This window comes from Camelus dromedarius, chromosome 12 (assembly GCF_036321535.1).
Source record: "Camelus dromedarius isolate mCamDro1 chromosome 12, mCamDro1.pat, whole genome shotgun sequence".
In the NCBI taxonomy this organism is placed as follows: domain Eukaryota; kingdom Metazoa; phylum Chordata; class Mammalia; order Artiodactyla; family Camelidae; genus Camelus; species Camelus dromedarius.
In genome coordinates, this window is record NC_087447.1 from 65,022,872 (window position 1) to 65,041,726 (window position 18,855).

The 18,855-nt window shown below is 37.7% G+C and overlaps 1 protein-coding gene across 5 annotated transcripts in view; it reads right to left on the reverse strand.

Moving 5' to 3' along the window:
- Positions 1-18,855, reverse strand: part of MTMR2 (myotubularin related protein 2) — an 86,899-nt gene that overhangs the window by 41,822 nt on the left and 26,222 nt on the right. For 3 of the 5 annotated variants that reach the window (XM_064492835.1, XM_010977808.3, XM_031460613.2), the window contains one exon: positions 9,743-9,848. In XM_064492835.1, coding sequence (XP_064348905.1) covers positions 9,743-9,848 — 106 coding nt within the window. Of the gene's footprint in view, positions 1-6,219; positions 6,406-9,742; positions 9,849-18,855 lie in introns of all 5 variants that reach the window. The other 2 variants (XM_031460610.2, XM_064492834.1) reach the window with 1 other exon arrangement.

Below are 18,855 nucleotides of genomic sequence, written 5' to 3' on the forward strand. Positions count from 1 at the left end.
AAAACAGACACAAGCAACTATTGAGTAATACTTGATGATTCTCCCTTGAGAAGAATTCTTGACTCAACAGATGTGTCAGTTGAAAAAGAACTGCAGACTAAAGGAAGAAAGGAGTCAAGGTCAAAACAAGAGGTGACTCAAAAACAGCAGGGGCCTACCTTCCTAAAATAAGAGTAGAGAAACTAAGACACGGAAGCCAGGCTGATTCATCAGGTTCGCCTGCGTTCACATGGAAGTGTCTTCAGCAGAGAAAAAGCTATAAACCCTCAGATACACGAGGAAGAGAGAACTCTCCCCAGGAGAACCTCCCTGGAATACATAAGACACTTTCCCATACTGGCCCAAAGTAATGTTACTAAAGGGGTATCCACTCCGTTTCCCATCAGATGCGTTAGATGCCAGCCTGCCTCCGGAGCTCTGGCTGTATCAATAGATAAGACTGTTCAAAGTCTGTTCTTTAATAGCATTTAATACAATAGTGAATCCTTTTCTTAACTATCAAGAAGAGTCTATTATCACATTAAAATCTTACCGGTCAGGAAAAAAAAATCATACAGATTGAAATTTATAATTCTTTTTTATTCCTAAAACATAATTCAGTTTTGTTCTCTCCCCAACCATGCTCTCCCCCCACTTTCTTCTATGTCCTCTTTATCAAACTGTTTTCACAGCGCTCAGTAACTTTCCATGTGACCCTAACCTATCTCCCTTTCTCTGATCAGGAAATCACTACAAAGGAAATTCAGAAACCTTGTCTCTAATGATGATCTGAAAGTTGGCAAGTTTATGGGTCAGTCTTCACATGGAATGTCGGATAATAGAAAAACAGGAAAGAAATTTTCTGAAAGCTGCAAAACACTAAATTATAATCACCTGAAAGAGAAAAATAAGTCTGTAGAAGTTACAAACTATCTTCCACAGTTTCTTTATGTAAAAATAATGAACTTATTCTTCACTGGATAGTTCTACTAGAGAAAATTATTTTGTATGAGTCCTCACTTTATTCTATTTTTATACTTCACTGACAAACCACAGAGCAGGCAAAAGAACCACACAAACAAAAATCTCAACAGGGTAGAGCCACAGACTGGCATCTGGAATGGATCTTATTGGTTATATATTTTAAAGTACATCCAAATTCAAGGACAAGGAAGCCCTTTCTTTTTATAACACTGCCAAGGGCAATTTGGTTTTCAGCTGAAACCACAAGTAGTAAGAGGTGGATAACATTACATCACCGTCACTGCTTCAACAACAACAACAACAACAACAAAGGGTGAGTATCTACAGAGGAACAGTCTGGAAAGCACCACTTCATGCTAGGGGTTGACTATGCCCCTCAATAAGACAGGCTTAAGTATGAACTGACAGTACCTTGGCACATGACCTTATTTGGCAATAAGGTCATTGTAGATGTAATTAGTTAAAATGAGAATATACTGGCTAGGGTGGGGCCCTAATCCAATATAACTGTTGTCCATATAAGAAGACATCCCTATGAAGACGCAGAGATCCAGGGACAATGCCACGTCAAGATGGAGGCAGAGACTGGAGTGATGGGTCTACAAGCCAAGGATAGTTGGTACGGAACAAATTCTCCCTCCAAGCCCTCAGAACTAACCAACCCTCCCAACACTTTGATTTCAGATTACTAGCCTCCTAAAAGAAAAAACACCATTTTTCTATCTTCTACTCTCAACACTTCTGACACCAGGTATGTAGGTTTTTCCACACCAAGCTATTTCCCAATTCTCAGCAGATACGAGTTACTACACTATCACCCAGAGTCAGTGCAGACCTCACACTGTAAGGGCTCAGTCCCACAAGACTGCCCCCCACTTCAAACACCAAACTCAAGTCCCAGGTGGTCACCGGCACATCTGACCAATTGTCTATAAATCAGGGGCTCCTGCAACCCCTCCTTGGTTTCAGTAATTTGCTAACATGGCTCACAGAACTCAGGAAAACACCGTACCTACATTCACCAGTCTATTAGGAAGAGCAGGACTCAGAAACAGCCAGAAGGAAGACCTGCCTAGGGCGAGGTATGCGGTATGAGGCTATGAGGAGTTTCCATGCCCTGACTGAGCACGTTATGTATGAGGAACTATGAGGAGAATCCCTGTCTACGGACATGGGGTTATATCTGGGAGGAGCTGAAGATACAGTGTGATAAGTGCGATAGGACCAAACATGAGAAACCCTGAACACAAGGCTTAGAAGTCTGCACTTACTACTGTAAGAATAATTTTTAAACTAGGGTGTCACATCATGATGTCAGAGAAAGACCAGCCTTACAGTAGTGCATGAGCTGCATCAGAGAAAGACAAGTCCATCAAACGTAAGAACTAGGGGACTAGTAAGAATGGAAAGTAAAGAGGGAAATGAGCATTTTTCAAAAGACATGACATTTTGATACAAGAGAAAGTAACTTAGTACTTCTCATTCTCTTCCACTGATTCAGTCAAAACACTTGCTGAGCATCTTCCACATTCCAGCTACTAAGCTCTAAGGGTACAAGAGGTGACAACAGACACATCTTATCTGTATATCTCATAGTATTGTCTTTTTCTCTCCAGAAAGTTTATTTTTCCTTAAATTCTCTTTTATAAATGCCCTCCAGTATTTTCTTGTAAGTATTTTAAATGTAGTAACACTTTATTTACTTACAATGTAGACTGCTTTAGACCGCTGTGTCCTCTCCACTCCCAAGGTATACATTCGTCTTCGTACCTACTATACAATAACCACTGATCTGCTTCCTCCTTCTCCACTACACGACCCTAAGCTTCATGCCAGCAGAGGCCATGTCTTACTGGATACTTTCCCCGGAACACGCAGGAAATTTTGAAAGAGTGCAGTGAGTTAGTGGATAAATGCCCAGATTTTATCTGAACTATGAATAAAATACAGACTTTCCTTCTTTAGTTTCCCAGATGTAACTGACAAGTAGTTTCAAGTTTCAGTCAATTAGGAGTATTCCTGAACTTTTCCACTAATTAAATACAGCAAATGGGAGGATAAATGTTCCCAGTGTCCTATGGAGCTTCAGGATAGAACTGGCCACAAGTGTAAAATAGCTTTTAAGTCACATTGATTCAGGCACTATTCTATGCACTAGGAAACACCCAAGGCTCCTGCCTTTGTAGAGCTGAATTTGAGAGAGGTCAGATGAACAGTATTCAAACAAACAAGAAAAGGTCCTTACCACTTTAGCACAATAAAATTTTTTGTTTTTATTTTTTATAAATGAAACTTTTAATTAGAGGGGTTTTTTTATATATAACAACAAAAATAATCGTTTCTTTTATGGTTAATATTTTTGGGTCTTATTTTAAAATTCCTTCCGGACAGAAGTCACGAAGACGGTAGTACATTTTCTTTAAAAATTTTAAAATTTTGATTTTTCACTCTTAAAATATTTAGTCTAATGAATTCAATTTTTGTGTATATATGAATTAAGACCCAACTTCTTTTTTCTCTCCAATATGGCTAACCTAGTGCTGATTCTTTCCCCATTGATTTGTTACATCATCTCTGTCATATACAGAGTTCCTATACGTATCAGTCTCTTCCTGAACTTTGTCATGTCTCACTCATCTATTTCTGTTCTAATTACTTTAGTTTTATGTTTGATTAAATGGATCCCCACCTCTTCATGTTTCTTCTTAAGTAATCTTGACCTTTTATCTTTTCATATAAATTTTAGGATTAGCTTGCCAAGTTCGGCAAGATAAACTTAAATTTGGTTTGAAATGATACTGAATTAACAGACATACTGAAAATATGTGACATTACCAGGCTTTTGTGCCTGCTCACATATTTGAGATAGTTTTAGGTTCTTTATTAAGTTTTATAACTTCCATAAAGTTCTTGCATATCTTTTGTTAGACTTATCGCTGAGTGATGTAATTTCATTGTGCTTGTGAATGTAACATTTTTAAAATCACACTATCTGAACATTTTTGCTAAGGTACAGAAGCATTTTTTTTTTTAAGTTATCTTGCATTCAGCATCAGTGCTGGTAGTGTACATACAGATTTTTCTTGAATTTTCTGTATAGACAGTCATCTATAAATAATAAAAAGTTTTGTTTCTTTCTTTTACGTAATTTATTCTTTTCTTATTTTACTGGCTAGACTTCTAGCAAAATGTTGAATAAAAGTGGTGAAGGAAATCATCGTCATCATGTTTCTAAGTTCAAATGAAATGCTTCTAACATTTTCCCGTTAAGTATGAGGCTTATTAGCAGTTTTGGTGGGTACCCTTTATCTGGCTAAGCTGTTCTTTTCAAAGCCTAGGTTCTTAAGAGTGGATGTTGGGATGAGGGGTGGTGTTAATCATGAGTGAGTGCTAATTTCAATCAATTTTTGCTCTGGCTATGGAAATAATTATGTATAATAGACACTGTTCTGTTTACTTAACATCCACTCTATGAGACTTAACTCATTCCGACTGAACATATCAATATCACATTCCTGTACATATTCTAGATAAAAAATAACCCAATTATCTGTGACCTTTAGTTCATGAAGAAATATAAAAAATTTAACACAAATTTTGAAGGGATATTCACACTTCCTTAATTTAAGCCCATTAAATATTTCAAGATAGGAGTAGATCGTTAAGAACAAAACCCCAAATTACATTATAATTATATTATAACTATTGTCTCATGTATTACATATTTTTATATATACAAATTATATAAATATACATATATTCTGAGATCAAACAGACCTTCTAAAATAAAGAGATAAAAGACACAGAATACAATTTCATTTTAATATTTGACTCTGAATTGCAGACAGACTTCAGTGTAAGTGCCATATCACAGGCATCAACAAAGGAAAGGAAATACTGCATAGCTTGACTTTAAGTTATCTGTAAATCATCACCGTTTAAGGAACATACTTCATTTAAAGTCCAATGCTATACAAATTACACTTTGTAAATAAAGAGCTGTGCATTTGAATTTTAAAATCCTGCATTTCATGGGATTTAGTTTCCAGTGAGCAAATAAACCAAACACAGGTTCCGATTCTTAATTCCACTAAGTGTCAAACTGTAAAAATACAATCTTATTAAAGAAAGCCTGATTTTATAAATTGCAAATTTATTAAAAAATAATTTGCATTATTAAAAATTCTGTATGAAAGTACTTTAAGTTTTTTAAATGAAATTAAACAGGCTTCACTGCCAAGTGAAGAACAAATGAAGAAAAGAGAAAATACTATAATTAACGTCACTGAGGACCCATGATTCAATTCACCAAGCCTGAGTCTGTGCTCAGTTTTTCAGAAATACATCTACTGGGTTAAATCTGTTTACAACTTTTTAAATCTGTTTATGACTTTTTCCACAACAGATAAGGCCCACAAGGTGAAAACGTAACACAAAACAGAATTTCACCTGAGTAAACACAAGTTCAAGGTATCTAAAATAGTTCCATACCCCCACTGATTTTCCATTCTGCTTTACTGATGCAGGAGCAAAAAAAAAAATCTGGCTTGAATAAGAAATCTTTAACAGAAGCCTTCACAGCCGTTAATTTACTATGACACTATCCTTTCAGGAAAAGTGTCACTTCATGGTATGTGTAGCAGAAAACCTATATAATTTGATTTAATAGTTTTAATGAAATTGGGTTAGCTTTTCAATGCACTGTGTTTTTTACACTTCTGTTTAAAAGCTGGCACTAATGGAGCTTATAAAATGTTGAGGCTCAGGACAGAGATAAACAGTGAGGCTGTGGAGAACTCGAAGCCTAGCGGTTAACCCACTTCAAATCATCTGTGAATGATGACTTTCAGAACTACCATACCAAGCACCTCGTCTCACACATAGAGCCAAACCACGGTCAGCAACACATAGCTGCCTGCAGTTAGTTCCCCTATAATTAACTAGAATACTATCAATTTATAGATGCAAAAGGTGCACATACTAAGAGCAAAACGTCATCAACTAACAAAACTGAGAAGAGAGATGAGATTTTATCACAAAAACCCTCTTTTTAAGGTTGGTTAGAAAGCAATTCTCATTTATTAAGGAAGTAATATTGAAAACTATTTCTTATCTCAAAAATGTGTTAAAGATATTCCTTTTAATTAAGAAAATCTCACTTCATGTTTGAAAACACTAAGCAGCAGCAAAATTGTGGGAGAAAAGGCCACACAGGAATACGACCGACCGGAGACTGAATAAAAGGGCAGCACCTACCTGTGTGCCCTTAAGCACATGATTTAATTCAGCTCTTCTGAACGAGAGGTTTCTCATCCGTCAAAAGGGGTAATGGCATCTCACAGGATTGTTGTGAAAGTTAAATGAGTTGAGGCATGTCAAGTATTTATCCAGGTAGCAGGCTAGATGTTTTCCAGTTATTAGAAGCACATCCTTCGTTCCACCCTACACATACATTTGAAATCAGGCTGCATTTTTTAAGTGATATTAAATGTTACTCACTCATCTCCCTCCCACAACTGAAACATAAGACTGATTCAAGCAAAGACATACCTAATAATCAAAGATATCGTTTAAAATGAGGAATCAGGATAACAGGTAGCCTAAACATATTAGTTTCCTTTTTGTCTCTGCCCTTTCAGGCACTCTACTATGGAAAGTACAGTTAACTTTTGGTTGCTCCAAATAATCTTCTCCTTAATATAACATCTAACAACTGTCTCTTCATTCATCTAATAAATATTCTCTGAAGGCCCCACTAAGTTATGAAAAATGCTGAATTAATAAGGCACTAATACGGAAAATTCCTGAAGTCATGGAGCTGATGTATAAACTTAACAGATTCCTTTGGTATCCTAGTGCTAACTGAGTAAATAATTCAGGACATTTTTGTGTCTAATGTTAAACCTGAAGGGACAAGAGACATAAAATAAGTCTATTCCAGACAAACTTGCATATATGATCAACATACTCATTATATTATCTCCAAATAGGATGCACGTAGATGATCTTTTGCTTCAGAAGGAAAATAAAGGTATTTTTATCAAGAGGAGGAGGAAGGGGAAGGGGAGGGGGAGAAAAAAGAAAGAAAGTGAGCACACCTAGTACCCAGATCTTTTCTAATTTCATTTTCCAATAAAAGAAATCTGGCTCCCTGAGAAACAGGTGACGATTCCAGGATGGGGCAGGAAATACCAAGATGAGCTTGGAGCACCTTGTAGTGACAGAAAGTAAGGAAGAGCTAAAAAACAAACAAGAAAAACAACAACAGAGAACACAACACACAAGATCTGGCTAAAAGAACTCCCAGTTTGGAGTTGGAACAATCTGAAAGTAGTACTGGATTGTAATATATAAAATAAATATCCATGAGTCAATACTGATATGAATAAAAGACTGCAGAATTCAATAAATGAGGGGGAAGAGACAAATATCTCATGCAGAAGAAATAAAAAGAGTACATAGATATTCCACTCTCAACAAGGTAGAACATAAGTGTGGGCTCCTTAAGCATAGTTACTTCCTTCTAAAGAGTACAGTATAAGGATAAGGAGGGAAAAAAAGAAGAGTATTTTCAGTGAAAGAACCTAACACTACCTCAACCAAATAATTACGGTTAACGTCAACAGTGATAAATCGTGTTGACAGTATGTGCCTTTGATATGTGATGAAAATGGCTCATCATCTCTGTGGTCTTCTTCCCCAAAACACATAACCCCAGTCTAATAATGGGTAAAACATCAGACATTCTGCAGAGTATCTGACCAGTACTCTCCAAAACAGTCAGGGTCATCAAAAACAAAGTCTGAAAAGCTATCACAGCCAAGAGGTGCCTAAGGGACCACTGAATGCAATGTGGTATCCTGGACGGACCATGGAACAAAGAGAAGCACATCAGGTAAAAACGAAGGATATCTGAATAAAAGCACTGACTTCAGTTAACAGTGATGTATCCACATCGGTTCATTAATTTTGACAGGTGTACCCACCCCACAGATGTAAGATATTAATAATAGAGGAAACTGGATATCAGCTATATGGGAACTCTGTACTATCTTTGCATGTTTTCTGTAAACCTAAAACCGTTCTAAAATTTAAAATTTATCTGATAAAAATAAGAAATAAATAAAATATTTAATATATACATTAACATTATGACCCTGATTTTGTCCCAGTGTAAGCCAGTCACCCTTATTATGGTACACATGGTGTACTGAGGAAGTAAAGAGGGTCTGCACGCAGAGAAGCTGACGGTGGAAGCCCGCGGTGGAGGCCTCCTACAGTGTACTGCAATTCACGTGTGCACCCAGCTAAACTAACCCCCACAAGAACACACAAATGGTTTAACATATCTGAGGCAAGAAAGAGCTGGTAAATATTAATAATATAAGCACAGCCTAGAAGTAAAAATGACATTTCTCCCATGCCTAGTATGAGTCTTTATTGGTTACAATATGAGGTTTAAAATGATGTTTTTAAGTAATTAAATCTGACTAGAAGTAGGCCAAAAAAATTACAAAATTATCAAGAGGCCTAGAGGCCCTTAATGGATGTGTATTAATGTAATGAATAAACAAAAGTTAGATACGTATACAAAATATGTATTCAAATAGTAGTAAATTAATGAAAGGCAAGGGTGGGTTTATATCCACTATTATTAATGATGAACCCTGTCCTAAATGTATGTTATGCTTCAAAATAACAGCTAATGATATTATGAAGCCCTTATAATCGGCATAACACACATCCAGATTACAGAGATAAATTTTTATTGTTTTTAAAGATGTTTAAAGTTATGCTATACCCAATTTAGTATTTTATGACATTTCACAAAACATAATGGCAAATATGCAGAAGCCTTTACAGATACTTCTAACCTGTCTTCTTACATTTGTTGGATTCAAGTTTTTAAAACAAAATACTTGAAAAGGATATATTCTCAAATTATGCTCAACAGCAAATGACCTCATTAATGAAAACAACGTTTTAGTTAAGATTGTGTAAGTGTAACCACTGAGAAGGCAGTCACTTCATCAGAACTAAAAGATTCTAAGGTAAGATTTAAAAATCGGTACCACATATGAAATTTACTTTCCCCAGCACTCATAGTTAAGCAACAGTAGAAGAGCAGACAAATCCAAAAATGTGCGAAGTGCTACAGGATATAGCGGATGTGGTCAATCTCACAGCAACAAGACCTTTAATAAACAGATGAACACCTACAAACTACAATGAGATAACTGCAGTATTTAAATGACTTCGCTTCAGAACTAGACGAGACGAGCCAGAATACTGGCAATTAAATTTATTAGCTATGAGACTCTGGACATATTATTTAACCTCTCTCTGAGTTATCATCATCTGTAGAATGGTGATAATAATAATTTCCACCTCACAGAACTGACAGTAGTATTACAAGACATATTTCACCAGAGCACTTAGAACAGTACTTGGCACACGGTAAGTACTCAATAAATACTAGCTGTTACCAGGAGTAAAGCATTAGGGGAGTAATCATGAAAATCTTTTATACCGCAGTGAAATTCACTAATTATCGTTTGGCAAAAAACTTAAGAGATCTCAAACTCAGAGATAAATTACACATTTTTCCTGTACAAGTAAATAAGAATTCCAAATCTGCTGGCCAGTTCTGGAATATTATATAAAGACTCGGGTCTTTGAGAATACTTCATCAACGTCTCTTGCTTACTTAAAAGTTATATTGATAGTGTGGCCACAAACAGCTAATGGAAAATGCTTCATCAGAACTTAGAATACATACCCTCAAGTCAGGAGAAAAGTTCTCTGCAGAAGTCGAAATGGAATCCGATGATACAACCGAGGCTGATTTTGTATGCACTGAATTCTCTGAATGAGAAGTGGAAGCACTACAAGATACAAAAGCACACAGTACATTTGAAGAATGGAGGTGTTGAAAAACCAATTTCAGAAATTTTTTTAATTGTAACTCCATTATTTATTAAAACTTCCAGTGCCAACTAGTCCTACTTTGCCTATTCAATCTTATCTCCAAATACTGATAAATTGCAAGCTCTATTCCTTCAAGGCTAAGTATTCTTACCGTCCACATTCCCTGTGGACAGCCTTCCCCAGGACTCCTGAATACACCCCAAGTTAATTCTTTCTTTTTATTCAACCATCCATTCATTCATCCAATGAACATGCCAATGCGCAAAACCATTACACCAGGCACCATGATTTGGAGATAAACACGGAACAATCCTCATGTTCATAAAGCTCACAAACTTGCAGAAGAGACAGACAAGTAAGTAAATGGTGCAATGTGCTAACAACTCTAATCTCACACACACACACACACACACACACACACACACACACACACACACACACACACACACGGGGGTGAGGAGACAAGGGGAGAGGACTATAAACTGGGAGAAAAGAAAGCACCTAACTCTCCCCAGAGAAGTTCAGGGAAGACTTTACAGAGGAGTCTGAGTCTTGAAAGACAGGAAACTGCCAGGCTGACAAACAAGTGAGGGAATCCCGAAACTAAACAAAAAACACTGCAAAGGCATAGAATCATCAAAGAGCACAGAACATTTGAGAAAAACTACAAACAGTTCAACAGGGTTGGATGAGCAAAAGAGCAGACGATAAAGATGGAAAGATGGACTGTCTTTGTACCTGGTACCTTCCCACCAAATCAAATTCTATACTATTAACAAGCCTGTCTTAAACAGCCACTTCTTCTGTACTAAGTAATCGTACTCTACGGTTACTATCGTTCTCTTAAGTTCCTGTAGAACTTTTGATACCTGATCACATACTACCTTTCACTATTGATCTTGGGTATGTAAATTTAGTCTCACCAACTTACATTTAAGTATCCCAAGAGGGAGGATTGTGTCTTTGTTTTCCACAAAATTGATTTCAGTGCCTGTGTATATTAAACGTATTGTGTTTGTTAAATTCAAAAACACAATGACAGTATACCTACGCCACAAACTGAATGATTTACATCATTTCCTTTTATCAGTAAAAGACATTTAAAATTACTTAAGGTAAGAAAAATCAACAGTAGAAAAATCTCAGACACTTTGAACTGAAAAAGTTCTGATTAAAAAATATATTTTTCTAAAGCTTCATTCCTAACATATTAAAAGTCTGTCTCACAGCAAAAGCCAAAACTTTTCATTAGCTTTTGATGGAATAAACCCATCTTGAGGTTGTGATAATATTCAAGAACCACATTTTTGTTTTAAAATGAAAATTTGCCCCCTTTGATCAGTATGTCCACTTTTGAGAACATTTTCTCTAACTCTGTAGGTCACTTTTTCATTTTGCTGACTGTTTCCTTTGTTAAAGGGAAACTTCATATTTGATGTAGTCCCACTCGTGTATTTTTTTCTTTTGTTGCCTGTGCTGTTGGCGTCAAATGCAAGAAACTATTCTCAAGACCAAGGAGCTTTTCCTCTGTTTTTCTCTTGGAGTTTTACAGACTCAGGTTTTACTTTTAAATGTTTAATCCATTTTGTGTGGATTTCTGTGTGTGATGTGATACAAGGGTTCAACTTCATCCTTTTGCACACGGATATCCATTGTTCACCAACACCATTTACCAAAGAGTCCATCCTTTCCCCATTGTGCACTCTTGGTGCCCATTTCAAAGGTACGTTGACCGTACACATGCGTGGTGTTGTTTCTGGGCTCTGTATTGTGTTCTGCTGTCTATGTGTCTTTGTTCATATTGTTTTGATAACTATAGCTTTGTAATACAGTCTGAAGTTGGGAAGTATGATGCCTTCAGCTTTGTTCTTTGTGCTCAAGATCGTGTTAGCTATTTCAGGTCTTTTATGGTTCCACACTGATTTTAAGATAGTTTTTTCTATCTGTGAAAAATGCCATTGAAATGTTTACAGAGAATGCATTTCATCTGCAGATCACTTTGGGCAGCAATGACATTTTAACAAGATTTAACTCTTCCAATCCATTAACATAGGATAACTTTCTACCCATTTGTGTCTTCTTCAATCCCTTCCATCACTGTTTTATAGTTTTCTTCATACAGATCTTTAACCTCCTTGGTTAATTTTATTCTTTAGTATTTTACTCTTTTTGATGCTACTGTAGTGAATTTGCTTTCTTAATGTCTTTTCCAGAAAGTTCGTTGTTAGTGTATAGGAACAACTGATTTCTGCATGTTGATTTTGTATCCTGCATCTTCCCTGAATTTGTTTATTAGTTTTAACAGTTTTCCATGTATAAGATCATGCCATCCAAAATATGTTTTTATATATTTATACAATGTGAAAAGCATCTCCCCCAAAATAAACTGTCACTTCATTTAAATGGATCAAAATGGCATGCCGGGGGAACACTTCAGAATCTTTTTTCAACTACAACCATCTGTTTATTTTATTAAGTATTTCAAAGTATAACTGTGGCTACTTTTTTATATCTAAGAACCTATAATATTATACAAAGGAACAGTCATTAAGAAATTCAATTATCTAGCTTTATAATGTAAGGAAAGAGAAACTGATAGGCTGAGAATGATTTCTTCCCTTTTTTTTTTTTTTTGTAGCCAATGCGAGATAAATTAAATACCATCTGCATTAAAATAACAAGTAGGGAGGGGGTATAGCTCAGTGATAGGGCACGTGCTTAGCATGCACAAGGTATCAGATTCAATCCCCAGTATCTCTATTTAAATAAACAAACAAACAAACAAACCTAATTACCTCCCTTTTCCCAAAAACATTTTTTTAACTTTTTAAAAAAACAAGTGAAATAATTAAACTTTAGGCACAGTACTTTGACAGTGTTTGCTGCCTACTCCATATATATACACACCCCTCTTTCCTGACTTTGATGAGGGTAGTTTGTGCCCAGCCCAAGAGGACAAGGACATGCTTGCTTTTAGCCCCCTCATGTTTAGGAGAACAATGTGACACAATTTTGGTCAATGAGATTTAAGGGAAGTCCATTCATTGTTATGGAAGCTTTTTATCTTTTTAATACAGGAGAGCAGAAATAGCAAGGTAGCCCTTAAACTTTCCCACTTTCTCTGGCCTGGACCAAAAAACATAAAGCTTGGAAATACTGTGGCCATCTTGTACACATGAGCAATGTGCTGGCCTGCTAAGGACACAGAAAAGCATAAAGTCCTTTCCTGGTGAGCAGCTGAATCCCCACCAACTCCCTACTTCAGGAACTTTTGTTATGTAAGATAAACGAAGTTCAACTTTTAAAATCACTGTAATGGAGTTTTATATTCTGTACAGCCAAATACAATTCTAAGTGCAATGTAGCAATCAACACCCCACAAAGTCTACTTTAAACAAGTTGAAATGTGCAATACTACTCTGTATGCCTGTGACCTCCTGGGAAAACAGGAAAAACACCTGAAGGCAATAAAACACAATCTGGAATCATGGGTAACGTGCACCTAGAAAAACAGTACCAACAGAGTATTATAGCATGTACCACTAAGACACCACACAGCTCTTTAGAGCCAAAGGATGGAATAAACAAATCCAAGAGAAATAAAATAACAAACAAAACCAGGTCTTGCAACCAATACTTTGCAGTTTCAAAGAGCCAGTCTTTCAAGCAAAAGTGTGGCAAACAGCCTTTAATTATATTAACTTCTCTTTCCAGACATACATAAACATGGGCCAATATTACGATCTACAATCTTGTATTTGAATAAGCACTAAAAGGTTTTAAACTCCAGGCAAGCAATGAGGGAGGGGCTGGAGGGGTCAAGGATGGGAATATATCAAAGTACTGTTCTTGTGATTACAGCAACACTTACAAATACACATCCACCACCACCATCAACGGAACTACTAAAAGTTCTGGTATAAACATGAAGTGGCTACTCAAACTGAAGGTGGCCACAGAATACAGAACTCTTATTTTCAGTAGTTCATTTTCTCCTGTCATACAGGCTCTATGCAAACTTCTGATCATCATGGCTACTGAGAAAATACAATCTAATTTCCACTGCTCTTTTCCATTTCTCCCCTGCTCATCTTGAGGTCAAGCTCTCTCTGTTTACTATAAACTCTTCCACAAACAAGCTCTGTGTGCCCCTGAATTCACACCTTTGTCCATGCCATTCCGAAACAGAATGCCCATTTGTCCCAATCTGTTTATTAACATCCTACTTACTCTCTGAGATCCAGCTGAAAGGCTACCTTTTCCAAGAAGTCTTCCCCAGGCCTTCCAGCTGGAACAACTTGCAGCCATCTACACTTCTACCTATACTCGTGCCGGCACTTAACACTTTCCACATGAGACTAGAGCTCTTTGGTTACATAGCCACCTCCTTTAAAAATTATAAAAGGCTAGAGAACTAGAATCTTGTCATTGGCAAGACATTTGAACTCTCAGCAAAGACTGCAGTCTGCTAACCTCATTAAGTAACTAAGGCCACCTGAGTCCTCAGTTCTCCGAGGCCATAAACTTCACTACATAAACTTCAATCCAGACATTCCTGTTATCCTAGTCACCCCTGTCCTCTTCAAAACTGCCAGCCCTTCTAGCCTGACTATGTGTTTCCTCCATCCATTTTCCCTGCCCAAGTCTTCCTTCAGCTACTAACTCTTCCTAACCTAATACTGGACTTTTTATTCCATACTGAATAAATTCTTACAGCTTCAACCAAATTCCCTCCTCCACTTCTTTGCCTCAGCTGAGATCTCCTTCCAGGAATCCACTTCTCTGCAGGCTTTTCTAGAGAAGGTTTTCTTCTCCCGCGTCTAACAAAGCCCAAAGGGGAAGGCAGCACCTCCCAGCTCCTCGCTCATGCTCCCACACTAATACTACTTTCCCGTCTCATACATAAACGCCTTCCTCCTCTGAGGCTCATAACACTTGGGTAGACAGCTTCTGTTACTACCCTCCACTCACCTTTCAATTACCCCTCCTCGCTCAGTAAGGACTTTATAATCTGGCTCACTTTCTTCTTTAAAGCTTCTTTCTTCTCCAAAACTGCCGTCATGGTGGGAATCTGAATGCCCTTAAGGATCCAGAGATTCTTCCAGCCCAGACTCCTTGGCACACAACACCTGAGTCTCCCATGATCTGGCCTCTGTTCTGTGTATCTCACTGTAGACCTTACTTGTCTGAACACACTCTGAACGGCTTGCAGATTCCTGAGTCCTTTAGCCATTTCACGCACCTGTGCCTTTGCCAACTCTGCTCTCTCTGCCTGCCATGCCCTGCGTGCACTCCCACTCCCTCTTTGCCCCTATCCATCCTGCAGGCACGGCTACTTCTCCCTCCACTGTACACGGTACATAGTCCCATCACAATACCCATAACACTCTATTGCATTTACCCGACTACAAGCTCCTCTTCTCAGACATTTCTGTTATTGTTTACCACTCCAAGATCCTTTACCACAGACTGTTTCCCCAGCTTGCTTGCAATAAAATATGTAAAGCATCTTTTAAAAAAATGTAGCACCACGTGTATTAGCTGCTATTTATGACAGATGATTGTTATTACACACAAATTTCCCCACCCCAAGTCAGATTAGGTGCATAAATTAAAAAATACATCATGGCAAAGCTGCTGCTTCACCTCTCATTAATACTACTTTCAGCTGTGACATTTTACAAGTCAGAATACAAATGTCCCCCCAGTGACTGTACCCATGGATTTACTGGGGAAGAAAAACAACAAGAACTACAATTAAAGACCTCATATCTACAAAGTAAGAAATTGTGTTTTTTGGATAATATTATGTCAGAAGTATTAGAAAAATTAGTATTTTCCCACTATAAGGGCACACGTGCTGGCACTGTGAACACAGTTTAGAAATGAAGTCTGTCTTTCCTATGGACTGACTGGTGCCTCCCACTCACTCCCTCCCCTCAAAAACTCCAACACTGATGCTCACTGTGTCCCAAAGTGATTATAATTACCTCCAGAAAGCTCTGCCATCAGTTAAAGTTAAATGAAGTCATGCGGGTGGGGTATATGTTAGGACTGATAGGATGAGTGGTCTTATAAGAGGAAGAGAGAAAGCCCGTGGCTCCCCGCACCTCACCTCTGCGGGAAAAGCCACGTAAGAAAACAGCCAGAAGGCAGCCACGTGCAAGCCCGTCAAAGAGCGTCCTCACCAGGGACAGTGTCAGCCAGCACCTTGGTCTTAGACTTCTCAGCCTCCAAAACTGGGAGAAATAAAGTTGTGCTGTTGAAGCCACAAGTCTGCAGGATTGAGCTGACTAATACCGTCATAGAGAATGAAAGTCATCAAAGGAGTTTCTCTTGGATTTAGAAGCGAAAGATTTTCAATTTGAATTGATAGTTTAAAATCATCTTTTTCTACACAAAAAAGCTCAAAAGTTCTAAAAAGTACTAAAAAGGACATGGCAGTCCTACCAGAAGAGACAGAATTATGTCATCAAAAATAACCTTTCTTCGAGAAAAATGTGAGTAAAAATTAATGGTCATTTTTGCCTATTACGTTTTCCACAGAACTACACTTCCCAAAACTGTTTACCCCAACTTGACAGACACTCCAACTGCATGAAGTAATTTCCATGAAGAAACAGTTCATATTTTCTTTCCTTCCTCCCTTCCGTTCTTTCACATTGAATATTTTTATTTCCCATTTTCGTGTCTCACTCTAGCTCAATACTCTTTGGCCGAAAAAAGCTGGAATCAGCGCCTAACTGGATTCACTCAGGGATTTTAGTCTCATCACTTTCTAATACGTTACACTCAAATATAATGATGTTTGTCAAGCATCACTCCAACAATTCTTTAGCACTTGTATTCATCATGATGAAAGTGCATGCACTGATACCCAACTGCCTCCAAATCAGGTTAAATCTCACAATAGCCTTCAGAGTGCCAAACCTCTCCACCACACCTCATTCTAGCTCGAAGCTTACACATCACTCCTGAAGACAACAAACCTGTTCCTTGCCACTGGTCATGAGAATCAGATTCTTCTCATTTCTGCTCTGAATATCTTTTAATTTAGCCTCCAAACTATCTTCCCTTCTGACAACTATCGTTTTTAACCACCTCAAACTTATCTTGAAAGTTCATTTTCCACAAGAAACCAGTCCTACATTATTCTTACTAATTTCTTTCAATAAGTCTAGTCATTCCAACACCTTTGCATTTGTATTCGTTAGCTATATTTATTGATGTACTGTTTACACTGATTCATTTGTGTATATTGATTCCTTATATACTGCACATAAGCCTTTAAAAATTTTTAACAGTTACAAAACCCTTACTATGTGCAAAACACCAGATTACAGAGCCTCTGCTCTTGAGATTTCAGCCCCACAGGAGACATTACACCACATAAGCACGTCAGTGTAACACCATGAGAGGTATAAACAGGGCCAGGAGGAAAAACTCAGAGGCAACAGTAGTAATTTGAGGATTAGAGAAAATAAGAAAAACATTAAGTTGAACCATTTGAAGTTGCTATTTTGTAGGTAAAATGGCCAAATATTTACTATTCCACATGGCTCAATGTGTTCAAATGAAGGAGAAAGAAATTCAGCTGAGCCTTTATGGAAGGATTGCAAGGCGTAGACCAAGGCTTTGCTGATCACAAGCACACACAAACACATACATGCAAAGAAATTTTTAAAAAGAGCTTGGGAAAGTACAGGGCATATTTTGTGAATAAGCAGTTTACTCAAACTAAATAGATAAAAGGCTTAAAAAAGGTAGCCTGATTTCAGAACACTGAGAATCCTAAATGCCAGGCTTAAAAATTAAAAGCCTTGCTAGGAAAAGGCGAGGAGTTCACAATGAGATACCACTCCACACACTCCAGGGTGGCTGTAATCAAAAAGACACAATAACAAATGTTACCAACATTGTGGAGAAAATGTAACTCTCACACATTGCTGGCAGAACATAAGATGGTATAGCTACTTTGGAAAACAGTCTGGCAGTTCCTCAAAAAGTGACATGGAGTCACCAAACATAGTAATTCCACTCCTAAATATACACTCAGAAACAAATGAAAACATGTCCACCCAAAAAACTACAGAAATGTACACAGATGCTCACAGCAGCATTATTCATAATAGCCAAAAAGTCGCAACGAGCCCCCCCTCCCCTGCTTGAAGTCCCTCAATGGTTCCCCACTGCTCTTTCCTTACCATGGCCTCTGCCTTCTTCTCCATGAGCTGCCCTGCCTTCTTCTCCAGCTTCCTCTTGTGTCTCTCTCTCCTTGCTTTTCTCAGTCCAACCACACTGGGCTGCTTTAAGGTCATTAAATATGCCAGCCCCTCTACAGCGAGCCTGGCTCTGCAAAACTCCCTGACTAACTCCCCTTGGACTACAAACCTTAAGAAGGAAGTGCTATTCCTAGGACCTAGTACGGTGCCTGGAATAGAAAAGGCACTCAAGAAATACTGCTTGAACTAATTAATGAGTGAAAAAGTGAATGACAATGATCAAAACTTTGGATAATTCGAGTCAAATTCATCAGAGGCCATGACCAGAATGTTGAAGAGAAAATGAGAAAGAAACCTGGCGGTGGGGGGCGGTGGCGGGCAGAACAAGGGTAGGGAAAGGTAAACACAGTTCCCTTTTCCTTCAGGAGTTACTGTGTGCATATTATTTTATAAACCATATCTAGTACTCCATTTCCATTTCTTAGGACACTGGAGCAAACATTCTGTTAAAGAGTCTCTATTGTAAGTAAGTGACAAATAATCCTTAAACAACTGGTGGGAATTGTTTTTTACTGTTATTTACACTGGAATGCTTACAGAAAAAGTAGCTGGGACTTGAGAAACCAGGATTTTAGTTTTATCCAGCTAACAGCAGTATCCATGGCCACTTGACTTAATCTTCACTCCCTAACACAGTTTCATTATCTATGAAAAGTGCCAATTAGACTATTTCAGTGGTTAG